At 43.8% G+C, this 14,392-nt stretch overlaps 1 protein-coding gene across 4 annotated transcripts in view; it reads left to right on the forward strand.

Moving 5' to 3' along the window:
- Positions 1-14,392, forward strand: part of CEP89 (centrosomal protein 89) — a 69,804-nt gene that overhangs the window by 29,117 nt on the left and 26,295 nt on the right. For 3 of the 4 annotated variants that reach the window (XM_043436309.1, XM_043436311.1, XM_043436312.1), the window contains 8 exons: positions 124-166; positions 3,110-3,328; positions 4,622-4,767; positions 8,234-8,284; positions 8,454-8,537; positions 10,607-10,710; positions 12,700-12,815; positions 13,864-14,044. In XM_043436309.1, coding sequence (XP_043292244.1) covers positions 124-166; positions 3,110-3,328; positions 4,622-4,767; positions 8,234-8,284; positions 8,454-8,537; positions 10,607-10,710; positions 12,700-12,815; positions 13,864-14,044 — 944 coding nt within the window. The remainder of the gene's footprint in view (positions 1-123; positions 167-3,109; positions 3,329-4,621; positions 4,768-8,233; positions 8,285-8,453; positions 8,538-10,606; positions 10,711-12,699; positions 12,816-13,863; positions 14,045-14,392) is intronic. The other variant, XM_043436310.1, reaches the window with a different exon arrangement.

The raw sequence follows: 14,392 nt of genomic DNA on the forward strand, positions 1-14,392 counted from the left end.
AGCCCAGATGAAGACGGGGGAAGTGCTTAAATGTTTGTTACATGATGACCTATGCTGTGCCGGTCCACTTTTAGAAGATGCTAAGACTCAATTCATTACTGTCAGGTTTTTTTTCTCCCCTAGGATGAAAAACCACCATTATGCGAAAAACCTCCGCTCTGCCCAGGTATTTGCCTTTTGAATTTCACTGATTGAAAAACTTATGTCTCAGAGAACACCCAGTACAGTCTAACGTAAAATAAAGACCACTTTTTTTTTTTTTCTGTAAAGGTTGTTGCTTCTGTCCCATTTTTGAAACTGGAAAGAGATCGCAGTTTGTTGAACTTGTTTTAAGTTTGCCTTAAAAGAGAGAGTTCATGGGACTTCCCTGGTGGGTCCAGTAATTAAAAGTCCGCCTCCCAGTGCAGGGGGCACGGGTTCGATCTCTGATCAAGGAACTACGCTTCCACATGCCAAGAGGTGTGACCCCCCCCCCCCAAAAAAAAGAGAGAGTCCAAACGTTCAAACGTTGGATGGTGGCTGTATGTACACGTGGGATGTGTTCAAGCCTGGGGTTGGTGGAGGGGGAATACATGGACAGACCCTGGAAGGGCGAGGCTTCCCAAGTGGTGCCAGTGGTAAGCCTTAAGAATCCCGTGCACAGAGGAGCCTGGTGGGCTGCAGTCCATAGGGTCACAAAGATGGGACACAGCTGAAGTGACTCAGCACTCAGGCAACACATGCACTGGTAGAGGGGGCATAGGAAAATGGGGGCTCTGCTCAGGGGCTCGAGGCAGAGCTGAGAGGCCTAGAGATGCTTCATGGCGTGCTCTCCCGTCCGCAGTTTGGGGAGCCTCATGAGCTTCCAGAGTGGACTTTTAAATTCTTTCCTGTATGCTTTGCATCAGTAGTCTGACAGTCCTGGCAAGTACCAAGGCTTTTGTCTGTCGTCCGTGTCGGATTGGCTTTGTTTTCACCACTTCTGTCTCGGTGTTTTGGGTGCTGCGTTCTGGGATGTTGCTGGGGCTCTGACATCTGGCCCACAGGTTCATTCTTCACTGTATGTCTTCTGTGGCTCAGCCCATCCTTTGAATCTGTGTTGTTAGTGAAGCTCTTTATTTGCGTGATTTCTATTAAGTGTTGACAAGCATCTGTCTGGAATCTTAGCCGCACTCATTCTCAAGTCTTGTAGCTTGTGCTGCAGCCAACTCCGTCCTCTGTTTTCTGGTTTTGGTGCTTCCCTTAGTCCCCGTGGCTCTTGGTGATGTACTCGCCTGGTCCTCGGGAGTCCCTGTTTGGCTCTCTGGGAATGCCATATCTGATTACTGTAGGCTGCTCAGAAGGGGAAGCCAGTGGGTTGTCAGATGTACAGTCTGTCTCCAGTGACTGTCAGGGATAGACAGGGTGGTTTGTCACCCGGGGGTTTGGGAGCTCCTCTTCCTCCTAGGTTTCTCCAGCCCTGGGGCCTGCCTGCCTCTCTGTCCTCAGGGCTTATGTGTACTGCTTGGCCCAGGGGGACCTGAGCCCTGCTGCTTCTGTCTGGCACTCTAGACAGATAATTCACCAGTCCTTTCTAGGCCACTTTGTGTCCCCACTACCTGCCAGGGCAAGGCGCATCCCTGGACGCGCCCCCTACCCCCTCTCGTAGCTGACCTCTCCTTCCATCTTCAATCTAATCTCAAATGTCTTCTTTCCTGGATTCCTGGTAGATTGTATCTTGTTTTCGGCGTACTTGTGAAGTTACTCATTTCTTTCATATTCTAGGGCTTGGATATGTCTGTGTCAGGGGTCGGGGGAGGCTCTCTGGAGCTCCCAGTATCCCTCCCTCCATCTGCACACAGAAGCTCTGCCCAGGCCAGGAGCCCATCATAGTCCTCAATTCCTTTGATCTCCCTATGGAATATCACTCTCTGCTTTCCTCCAATTTTTCTACTCCTTCCTAAATTCCTTTGTAGCCTCTGGTTTTCTCACCCTGGTGCCTTCAAGTACACCTACATGCTGGTGGCTCCTCCGTCTCGCCAGCTGAGGCTGTCTTCAGAGCTTTGGACCCGTGTCCTAACCTGAGCTTCCCTCCCCCTGCCAGGCTTGTGTTTCTTGTCTGGCTCCATATCTTCTAAAGTATAGATCCTGTTGCTCATTCTTGACTTGCCCCGCCCTCACTGCCCACACCCAGTCAGCTGCTGAGCCCTGCCATATTTTTGCCCCAAATTCTCTCATGTCCATTTGTTGCAGGAAGGGGGACCCCTTCCAGGGCCCGAAACTGGGCTCTTGTCTAACACTCGGAAATGAATTGTCCGAGGAGACACATGCTGACAAAGCAAGAGATTTTATTGGGAAAGGGCACCGGGGTGGAGAGCAGGAGGGTAGGGGAACCCAGGAGCACTGCTCTGCCGCCTGGCTCGCAGTCTTGGGTTTTATGGTGATGGGATTAGTTTCCAGGTGGTCTTTGGCCAATCATTCTAATTCAGAGTCTTTCCTGGTGGCGCACGCATCGCTCAGCAAGATGGATGCTAGCGAGAGGGATTCTGGAAAGTGGACAGACACGTGGTGTCTCCTTTTGACCTTTCCCAAACTCGTACGGCTGGTGGTGGCTTATTAGTTCTGTATTCCTTATCAGGATCTCCTGTCATAAAACAACTCATGCAAATGGTTACTATGGTGCCTGGCCAGGGCGGGCGGTTTCAATCAGTGTGCTTCCCCTAACACTTTCCTCTTCGTCCCCACTCTAGGAGCCTTCAGACTGATCTACCTGCCTCTGGGCTAGGCCTCCTTCCTGTTCACTTTCTTCACTGCTGGCCTCAGCAATTCATCTGAGAGTAGATCCCCTTCTTTCCATACTTCTGCTGAAAGGCTTTCTGGCTCCTGGTGGCCTGCAGGATACAACCTCCACTCTGCATATTATGATAAGCAAAGGCCTCCACTGGCTTCTGTCTCCCCCTGTGTTATCCTTCTTCTTATTGCTCACTGTAGTCTTAACAGGTCACAGTCTTTGCTGTATAGGCCAGTCTTTTTTGCAGGCACTGACATAATGAAGTTGCTCCTTTGGTTTTTGAAATAGTCTCCTGTAATTCTGATGTAAAATTGTTAACATCAATTAGTATTTTAAAACTTTTTTCCTGTCCCTTTTTAGATATAACTGGTAGAACACGTCAAAGATGTATAGAAATAACCAAAGAAAAGTTAGAGGAATTAAAAGAAGAAAATTTGCATCTAAACAATGCAAATCAAACCCTTACACATGAACTTAACATAATAAAAAAAACAATGAAAGAACTACAGTTAAAACTTGAAAGGATGAAAAAAGAAAATGGAAAGCCAAAAGAGGTTGAGAAAGCATCCTCTCAGGAAGGTGAGGACAACTATCTAGTTCTTTTGTTACAGGAAGGAACAGGAATTCAAATTTTTGTACTTATTTTGGGAAGTTAACATCTTATGTTATAATATTTGTTGATATTAATGTTCTTGATATTTTGTTTTGATATTTATGGTCTTTCATTAATATCCTTATACTTGCTGAAATTTGATTTCATCTGTTGTATATCATTTTTATTATGCTGAAAAAATTCTAGTACTTCTTTTGGCTCTTAGCATAATATTTTACATATGTTTTGTATCAGTTTTTATCCCCATGAGCACCATATAAAAGTCTCTTTCACCACATACTTACCAACGTTGAAGATTATATTTCCTTGCTAATTTGATTGGTTAAAAAAAAAAAAGAATCCCGTTTTAATTTAATTTCTATTTGTTTTGTTATTGATGAAGTTGAATATTTGTTTCATTATCTTTGCAGGTCATTTTCTTTCTCTTTCATAAATATTCCCACTTTGGATTGAGATGTTTTGATCTTTTTTGTTGATTTGTAGGAGCTCTTTATATATTAAGAATTTTAGCCCTATGTCACATATGTTTGATTTTGTTTCTCAGTTTGTTAATAATTCAGCTCTGTGTAAAGGATATTTTCCTGTTATGATCTATGCCTTTGGTTTCCAGTGGTTAAGAATCCACGATTCCACTCTGAGGAGTGCAGGTTTGATTCCTGGTCAGGAACTAGGATCCCACATGCTGTGTGATATGGCCAAAATTAATAACAATAATGCTAAGGTCATACAAGTATTCAGTAATGTTTTCTCTGTTTATTTAAGTCTATTATTATGGCTTTAAGAAAGATAATGTGGTTTTCCCTATACAGACCCTGTATATTTCTTGTCTCAGGCACATTTCTAGATACTTGATATTATTTGTGCTATTACTTTGTGGGATCTGTTTTTTATTATGTTTTCTAGTAGAACATTACTATTGTGTGGGAAGGTTATTAGTTCTAGTAAATTCTCCATTTATACTATATAATTTTCAGAGCACATGTTTGTATATCATCTGAAACAATGACATTTTTTCCAATCTAAAATTTTTATTTTACCTTTATCGTATATATAGATCAACTTTCACAAACTTCTAAAGTATTGTTGACTATTCATTGTTAAAAAAACTTATTAACTTTTATTCATTTATATCTGTATAACTGTCATTTGCTGCCTTTGTGAGCCTAAAGGGAAAGAAGGACAGACAATTGACAATTTATATAAAATCATGATAAATTTGATTTAAGTTCTTATGGTATAATATTAAATTTTTTTTTCAGTAGTTGCTGCACCTGAATTACATTATCTAAGAAAACAAGCGCAAGAACTGGTGGATGAAAATGATGGGTTGAAAATGACTGTTCATCGTTTGAATGTAGAGCTGAGTAGATATCAAACAAAATTCAGGCATTTATCCAAGAAAGAGGTAATGTTTCCTATTAAGAAAAATCAGTGTTACTGGTATTTTAGCCTTGAATTGATTTCCAGTTCCAAAGAGTTTATTATAATTTGGTATAAGATACATCCAAAGTACAGTCTTCCTGGGCACCTTTCTATTTTCTCCGTCTGTCTCTCCTTTTCTCAAAACTAAAGCAATGAAAGCTCTTAGTGAAAAATTAGGACAGTATAAACATACGTAAAGTAAAGGAGTAAAAGTCCTTGTCTGCTCCATTCCCAGCCGGTTCCTCAGGGTTATAGCTGTTGTTTGTTAGTGCACAGACTTTGAAAAGAAAGCAGACTAGTGTTCACAGGCTCCCAAATGAGCTAGCTCTCACAGTCAGTGGAACTTACATTCATGATAAGCATAAGAGCATCCCCTGTAGCTATATAGTTGGACTTAGTGTAGAGAGAGCAGACAAAAACACCCTTCTCCCACTTTTTCTCTGGAATGGGTTTAACTGCATACTTTCCCAGATGCTGCCTGAATTTCTGGCTTCTAATCAGCGTAGATCTAAATACTGACTGCAGTCCTCCCCTTTGGGAAGCTGATAGGATTTGGTACATCCCCAACTACTGGGAACCACTTAAAAATAAAGACAGCAGCTTGGACAATCACAGAGGTTTGAGAGGCTACCAAGAACATGGGCTAGACTGATTGATGAGGCTCAATACCTATACAAGACCCTCTGTCAAGATGAGAGAGCTGGCTGTTATTTCTAATGCACAGAAACCAACATAGAGAGTAAAGGAAGATGAATAAAAAAAGGAATATGTTCTAAAGAAGAGAACAAGATAAATCTTCAGAAACTGATCTTAATGAAATGTAAATAAGTGAGGAGGGTGTAGAGAGAAAGGATCCTTGGTTCAGTACTGGAGGGATTGCAGCTACTGTAGAAAACAGAATGGAGGTTCCCAAAGAAATAACAGAACTATCATACCACTCAGAAATCCCGCTTCTGGGTGTATATCTAAAGGAAAGAAAATCAAAATCTTGAAGAGAGAGCTATACTCCTATGTTCATTGCAGCATTATTTATTGACAGCCAAGGTCTGAAAGCAACGTCAGGATGAATGGAGAAAGAAAATGTGATACATGTCACATGTTTACACACACACACACACACAAGTATTTCCCAGGTAGCTCAGTGGTGAAGAATCTGCCTGCCAACGCAGGAGACACAAGAGAACGCGGGTTCAATCCCAGGGTTGGGAAGATCCCCTGGAGAAGGAAATGGCAGCCCACTCCAATATTCTTGCCTGGAAAATTCCATGGACAGAGGAGCCTGGTGGGCTACACAGTCCATGGGGTCACAAAGAGTCGGACACGACTGAGCCACGCACACAGACTTGATACATACACATATGCATGTGTATGTTATTCAACCTTAAAGAACAAGGCAGTTCTGTCACTTGCAACAGTATGGATGAACATGGAGGGTATTATTCTCAGAGAAATAAGCCAGATAAAGATGGATAAAGTGCTTGGTGTCACTTATATGTGGAATTAAAAAAAAAAAGTTGAACTCAGAAAGTGAGAGTAGGGTGGTGAATGCCATGAGCTGAGGGCTGGGGGAAATAGGGAGAGGCAAGTGGAAGGGTACAAGCCTTCAGTTACAAGATGGATAAGATCTGAGAATCTAAGATATATATATATAGGGTTGGCTAAAAAGAGCATTCAAGTTTTTTTTAACATCTTACAGAGAAACCAGAACACACTTTTTGGCCAACCCAACATAACACGGTGACTGTAATTAAGATTACTGTATTTTATAATTGAAGCTTGCTAAGAGTAAAGTTTGTGTTTTCTCTTCCCCACCCCCCAGCAATAAATGGTAAATATGTAAGGTGATGGGTGTGTAATTAGAGAAGAAAGACTAGGTCGTACCTTAGAAGGATTGCAAAATTCGACACTCACTCAGCGTGCCACTATGGCAGATGCTGTGGGGAATGGCAGGAGGAGCCACTTGCTCCCTGGAGTCTCGTGTGTGTGAAGGACATGTGGGGGCTGGTGGTGGGGTGGGGTCTTCGGAATGTACAGCTGTCCAGCCCCGCTGGGGATCGGTGGTGAGGGGCGAGCCAGGTATGCAGAGAGTTCTCATGTGGCTCCTGGGAGTTGAGGGCACCTTTATGGGTTGTTTCCTTTCTGTTTGAAGTAAGACTTAGGTTTAAATGTTTTAAATAATGGCTTTGAGATAGAATTCACCCATTTTAAGTGTACAGTTCAGTGACCTTTTTTAGTGTATTCACAGAACGGTTCAACCTTTACCACAGTTTTGGAATGTTTTCTTCATAACAAGAAATCTCACACCCGTTAGCAGGCCCTCCCTGTTTCTTCCCACCTCCCACATTGGCCCTGGCAACCACTCATCTACCTTCTGTCTCTGTGGATTTGCCTGTTCTGAATACTTTATATAAACAGAATCTTACAGGGACTTCCCCGGTGATCCAGTGGTTGACTTAGCACTCCCATTGCATGGCGGGGGCATGGGTTAGATCCCTGGTTGGGGAAGTAAGATCCTGCATGCTGTATGGTGTGACCAAAAGTAAATAAATAAATACAGGAAAACATGTATAGGGAAAAAAAATAAATGGAATCGTTCAATAGTTGGTCTTTGTAACTAACTTTCATCACTTAACATAACGTTAACCTTTTTTAAACAAAAATATGGAAGCTCCTGGAGTCCTGTGATCCAAAACAGGCTCCCTAGGGTGAGCCTGTTCCCTTTCAAAAGGCTGTGAGTAGGCAGGCCCGGTGACTGGCCGCTGGCCGCTGCCCCCGCCAAGCGTGCACAGCGCTGTCCTCTGCAGCCGCCAGGCTCTCTGTGACAGGCTCCCCGATCCCTCCTGCCGGGGCTGATCTCTCTCCAACCACGCAGACTTCCGTTTGTGTCCCTCTTACGGCACCTTCTACCCGTACTGCGTTTGTGTGTGATGTTAACCCTGTGAGAAGACCTGTGTCTGAGTTGAACCATAAAATCCTTAAAAACGACGATTGTGCGGTAATGTCCATAATGACTTAGTGAACTTGCAGTGTTTGCTGAATGAATCACGAGATGATAAACACATTAGAAAGTTTTTGTTGAATAAGGAGTTATTCCATCAGGGCCATTGCTTCCAGCCCCCATGGAATTACTCATACCAGGTTTGCCCTCTCACTGTAAACAGCTAGAAAACCAAACAGGATACACAATACAGCTATTTACAGACATCAGACAGCAGGCTGCACTGTGGTCATGGGGAGAATGAAGAGAATAGATGAGCCTCATGATCACCGTGCTTTCTTTTTTATTATTTATTTATTTGGCTGTGTCGGGTGTTGATTGCCGCATGTAGGATCTTTCGTTACAGCCTGGACTGTAGTTGTGGCACGGGCTCAGTAGTTGGATGGCACAGGCTCCAGAGCGCATAGGCTTCAGTAATTTAATTTGTCTTCACTCTGTGTTTTATTCTTAGAGTTTAAATATTGAAGGCCTCCCATCAAAGGGCCCTACACCACCCTGGTTGGTAAGTGAAAGTTATTTAATTTCAGGCCCATATTTTCTGGACTATGTTTGAATAGCTGTTACAAGTCGTTCTGAATTATACCGAACCAATTTTCTTTCCTTTTTAAAGATGTCCCGGTTGTGTTGAGTTGTAAGAAAGGTATTAACCTTCTTTATTCGGTTATGTTCAGGTGGATATAAAATACCTGTCCCCCTTGTTGCTGGCCTACGAAGACAGGATGAAAGAGAAGGACGAGCTCGTTGCCAGCCTTCAGGTAGGTTGGCAAACATCTTAGAAGGACAAGGTTTGTAAAAGAGAAGCCCAATTCAAATTTTGAAGATAGGTATACCCACTTCCTGGCAGGTACTCAAGTGTTTGTTACAGGAAGGAAAGGAAGAGGAGGGAGTGGAGCAGAGTGGGGGTGGGGAGAGGAAGAGGGAGGGACGGAAGAGGGGAGGCAGGAGGAGTGGCAGGCGGAGCAGGAGGGCTGGGTCGCGGACGGAGAGCCCCCCAGACAGGCAGCCCCGCGTGGACCGGGATGCTGGGGTGCAGAGAAGGCAGCCGTGGGAGGTGCTCCTTCCCTGGTCCCGTGCAGCTGCCAACAGCACTGGTAAAAGGGACGTTTGGGCAGACGGGGAAGGTAGGAGACCAGCGATCTTTCAGGCAAACTTAATGTTCCTTCATTTCATGAAGAGCCGACCCCAGGAAGTCCAGTTACCAAGCAGCTGATAGCAGTGGGGAAGTGAGGTTTTTACTCCTCTCTGCCTCGCTCCCTCTCTTTCACGGGAATGGCTGCCGGAGCCGAGCTCATCTAAGTGTAAGGAAACCAGGCTGTGCTGGTGTTGCAGATGCGTCCCACGCCTTGCTCTGCCGCGCCACCTCTGTTCCCTGTCTCAGTGGCCCAAGTGAAGGCATCCAGGGAGGAAAGAGGTGGTTCTTCTGGGCTCCTTGGCTGGAAGGGTCTGTTAAGAGTCACCTAGCCCCACGAATTCCCTTCTGGACCCGCTTCCTCTGTAGGAGGCATGGTTTCCATTCCTGGTCTCATGGGAAGATCCTACATGCTGTGCAGCTTGGCCGAAAAAATAAATAAAGTAAAAACTTTAAAAATTTTTTAAAGTTTAAACAACATTTTTTTAAAAAACTTTAAAAAAAAAAACTTTTTAAAAAAAAGCATCACCCAGCCTGTTTTTGTTCTGCTATCCTGTATATGTGGCCCATGTAATGCGGTTTTTGAACCTTCCCTCCTAGATTTTCTATTGGACACTTAATTTTTTAAGAGGGTGAATTGATCTTATGCTAATTGGTTAAATATCAATCCACATAATAAAAGTACTTATTTAGTGCTCCTTCTAAAACAGGGTTCAGGGGATATTTTCTGCAAACATCTACTTAGTGACAGTTCTAGGCTTTGGGGGCCCTTGGAGTTTCTGTTTGCAGCCACTCAGCCCTGCTGCTGTAGCTTGAAGCAGCCACAGACCAGGTGTGAACAAACGGGCATGACTATGTTCCAGTAAAACTTTATTGACAGCATAGGCACCTGGCCTGCCGGCTGTAGTTTGGCCAGTGGACTGGCAGTAAGTGGGGAGTGCATCTGGACAGAAAGAAAAGTTGCTTGGCATTATTGCTTTTTATAAGCATAAATGTCTGCTCGCTGAGAGACGAATACTTAAAAGCGTCCCAGGATAAGTACTGACACCTAAGAGTCTCACCAGAAGACAGCCCAAGATACCGAAGCTGGCCAAGGCTAGCCAAGCAAAGCCTGGATGGAGGCCAGCCAGCACGAGGGCCACAAACAGACCGAGCCGCAGTCGTGAAGTGGCAGCCAGTGAGCGGGGAAGCGGGACTGACCGCTGGCTTTAAGGAAGGGAAGCTCTCTCGTCATTGTCAAGGAACAAAATTAGGTGACTCCTGCCTCCCATGCTAACTAAGGCCTTCCACACCAAAATGGGCTTTAGTTACGATGAACAGTTCTTATTTTTACCTAAAAAGCTCCAATTTATCCTACAGTCTTTAAACAAAGAAAAAATTATAATATTTATAGACATCTGTTGCCTTTTTATCCCCCTTTTTTATCTTTTCACATATTTGACAGTACAGAAAAAGTGTCAGAATTGAGGATTGAGTATTTAAAACCTGAGGTGTTTTGCTCTGTGTCCTCAGCATGGTAGCTGTCTGTTGGGTTTTCTCGCTAGACTGAGTAGGTGCTGGTACAGAGTCTAAGGCCGCTGGTACCCTGAGACTTTGCTTATAAGTTATATTAACATTTGATTTTAGCTAGAGCAGTAGCATTGGAGCTAAGAAGTACCTGTGTGTGTGTTACAGTTTATTTAAATTTTGTTTCAGGAGGAAATGAGAATGTTTAGAATTCGAGTCCAAGAAGTGGTGAAAGAAAACGAGAAACTGCATCAAGAGCTGAATAAGAGTAGTCCCGTCACCAGTGAAGAATGGCACGTGGTGGTATTTCTGGTATTTTGCTAATTAGAAGAAACGATGATAGGAGTAAAGTTTATTAAGTTGTCAAATCTATATGTAAATTTTAACTTACATATTTTAACTAAAACATTTAATTTCTCAGAAATTAATAAGGTACAGCTAAAAATCTAGAAAATTATTCTAAACTTGTATTTTAAAGGTTACTTTCAAAATTCTAAGTAGGTTAAACCTGAAAAATGTTGGCTGTCCGCATTTTTATCCTCTGAGGTTGTGTTTTTTAAATTTTTTTAAATTCTGCTGCACCAGTTGTCAGTTGGAGGACATGAGGTCTTCAGTCTTCATTGAGCCATGTGGGGTCTTTAGCTGTGGCGTGGGAACTGTGGTTATGGCATGCGGGATCTAGTTCCCTAACCAGGGATTGAACCCGCACCCCCTACTTTGGGAGCATGGAGTCTTAGCCACTGGACCATGAAGGTGGTATTTTTCTAGGGTACTTTTCCTGAACCCAGACTGCCGAGTCAAGTCCTTTCTTAGACCTCTCTGATGGCTTGCAGGGCTTTAGGACAGACAGTCTAGGGTGGGGCCTTGCACTCCCAGACCCCACCTGCCCTGGGCCCTCCATACCTGGCAGCTGCTGTCCTGTTGCTGACGTTCTCCGCTCCCCGCACCAGAACGCCCCCTTCTGCGCTCAAATGGTGCTGAAAGGTAGCTCTCCCTGAAGGCGCTCTCCCTGAAGGCGCTCTCCCTAAACGCACGCTCTGTCCTGGGCCCTGCTGCACTGTGCCTCCCTGCGTGTGTCCTTCTCCTTCGTGAGCATCTCAGGGCAGGGCCAGGTCCTGTTCATCCAGCTCAGCAACAAATGTTTTGTCAGCACGTCTGAGAAAGTAAATGTCTTCAAACATCTAAAGGCAATACCCAAGCAGGACCAAGCAAGCAGAAACTATTCAGATAGATCTTTTTTGCCTTGGGTAGGTATGTTATATTTAGCTTTTTTTTTTTTTTTAATGTCTTAACATCCCTGAAAAAATTAAATATTTTCTATATGTGATGACTAGAAATTTGGAATCCAGTCCACAGCATTCTTACCTTTAGGTGGGTTCTCCCTCTTTGTATGGTCACTGCTGTGTCAGCTGGGACTGGCTGGACGGCTGCTGGACCCTGCCTGGTGTATTGTGACTGCCGCTGGTGAACTTGGATTTTTCTCTCAGGGCTTCAGGCTCCTAGGGTGTCTCCCCTCGAACCCTCCTTGAATAGTGCCCTGGAAAGCAGGTCTGTTGGGCTGCTTCCAGGAGTCTCACAAGAACCCAGACCCTCAGATTCTTTCTCCAGCCTTCTATATGGCTTCAAGTCAGACCTGTTTGCTTCTTAAAATGTAAATAAATAAATAAAGGCAGGCTCCACTTTGAAATCCGCATGCCCACCGTGTTCCCCAGTCCTGTTCATAAGAGTTTGAAGTTTGCATTGTGCTCTAGGGTGGTGGCCTGTGCCACAGGGTGGAGGTGAGTGGGCGCTGTTAGGTCTGAGCAGGGCCTGCTGAAGCCCCCGGCCAGCCCCCACCCCATACTCTGAGTTCACTGTCTTCCTGCGAGAGTGTGGGGAGGGCTCCCAGGGCTTCGGGGCATGTAGGCAGAGCTCCTGCCACCTCCAAACCCCCTCCCTGTCATGCCCTGGTCTGCCCGCCTTGGCGGCTGCTCCCTGCCCCTGCACTCCGCTTACTGCAACTGGAGAAAAGCTTCAGCACAACCGAAGATAAACAAATAAATGCAATTGTGTTTTTAAAACAAAACAAGAAGTTACCAAAGCAGTTTAATATCAAGCTTCTGTCTGTCTTTTCCCCCAATTTGATGGAAATTAAAAACTGGCTGTGTTAATAACTTAGTACTATAATATGTCCAGATATTCATTGCCTGCAGCCTAGCAGTTGCTTTCTTTTAGACTCAGGAGTGTCTCCACGGGCATTCTGCACCTGAAGGGCAGTATTTAACTTTGTAAATCAATTGTAGGCGGCAGCTTCAGACTCAAGCCGAACTGGTTTTAGAAGAAAACAAGTTGTTGATAGAGCAGTTGGAGATTCAGCAAAGAAAAGCCAAGGACACCCACCAGGAGCGCCTCCAGGAAGGTGAGCAGTCTTTCCTGCAAGCAGGCGACGGTGATGCTGTGACACTGCCATTGTGTCGTTTTACGATGGCATTCCCCCCTCCCCCACTTGAAAGTGGTGGGAGGTCATGTTTTTTAGAATATATTCTTTTTTACTGAAATGCAGCTGTTACAGCATATCCAGTCATCACCCATGATGCAGCGACCGCTTTCTCAGGAGTCTGTAATTATTCTGTCTTTTGTAAATCAGTTATAGATAACAACTTTAGTGTCAGCAGAACTGGGTTTGGGGGGAACAGTGTGCAACGTAAACAGGAAAAGTCATGTGAGATGGATATTTGAAAGAACCTATGGATGTATCCCCCAGAATTTGTTGAACGAGTAGATAAGCAGGAACCACTGGCTCTCTCAGCAGTGTCTCTGTGCGCTCAGCCTTCCTGCAGTGTCGCAGGTGCTGCTTAGATTAAATCTCCCTCAGATCCTTTCCTCCTCTCCCCGTGTGTCCCACCCTGTCCCAGGGGACTAAGTTCTACTCATCTAAGTACTAGCTTCAGATGCCCAGGACACATCTTAATGTTACATGCTTCCATGTCACTTAGGATGAAAATATTTATGATTTACTTTAAATATAGGACAGTAAACAAAAAAATCAATGAGGAAAGGGAAGAAAAACAAATCTGTCCTTAGTTGGGTCATACTAAAAATATCCTTAAAAATCTTGCAGTTTTAGAGTCAACATCATGATGTATCTTTGCACATCTCTGTGTGTGACTTAAGGCTTCAGTCTTTGAAAGGTAAGGGCCTTGAAACCTGGAATCATGTCCTGTTAAGTATTCTGTATTTAACAATAATATTAATATATTGATCTCCAGTAAGAAAGTGTATATTTAGTGATTACTTAATATAGGGACCATAATTTCTATGAACAAAGACTTGATATTAATTTCTAAGTCTCCAGTAGATTTTTTAAAGATCCGTTTTTGTAAGCTCTCACTAGTATTAGTAATCTGTAATCATGCTTTATTAAGTCTTTTGTACCAAGTCTTTTATCCATCTCTTTTGTGTTTCAGTTTCTAAACTGACTAAACAGCTAGTGCTTCTAGAGACTAAAACACAGAGCCAAGAGAAGGAGCTAGCTGAAAGTAAGGAGCAATTAGCAGTTTTACGTACGGAGTGCCAGGAACTAAAAATACAGTTGGACAGCAAAGTTGCAATGGATGTTCACACTTCAATTGTGAATGAGTTTAAAAGGTAAGGATTTAATATCTTTTGAAGTATTAATGCATCACTGTGCATGTGTTACAGGCAGGTGGAGAGAGAGTACTCCCATCTTTTTCTGCATCATTTCACTGTACCAGCCGTGGTGTCCAAGACTGAGAGTGGTAAATGTTTTATTAAAGTGGAACCTGGCCATCCTTGGGGGCTGCAGTCTGCACTTTATCTGTGTGTATGTGTGTGTATATATATACACACACACACACATATATATATATGTATGTGTTTTTACCCCCCTACAGTTCCAACCTCTCTCATGCGCGCTTTTTTTTTTTTTTTTAAAGATTTATTTATTTTTTGCTTCTCTGGGTCTTTGTTGCTGCC

Source organism: Cervus canadensis, chromosome 18, assembly GCF_019320065.1.
Source record: "Cervus canadensis isolate Bull #8, Minnesota chromosome 18, ASM1932006v1, whole genome shotgun sequence".
NCBI classification, from domain to species: Eukaryota; Metazoa; Chordata; class Mammalia; order Artiodactyla; family Cervidae; genus Cervus; species Cervus canadensis.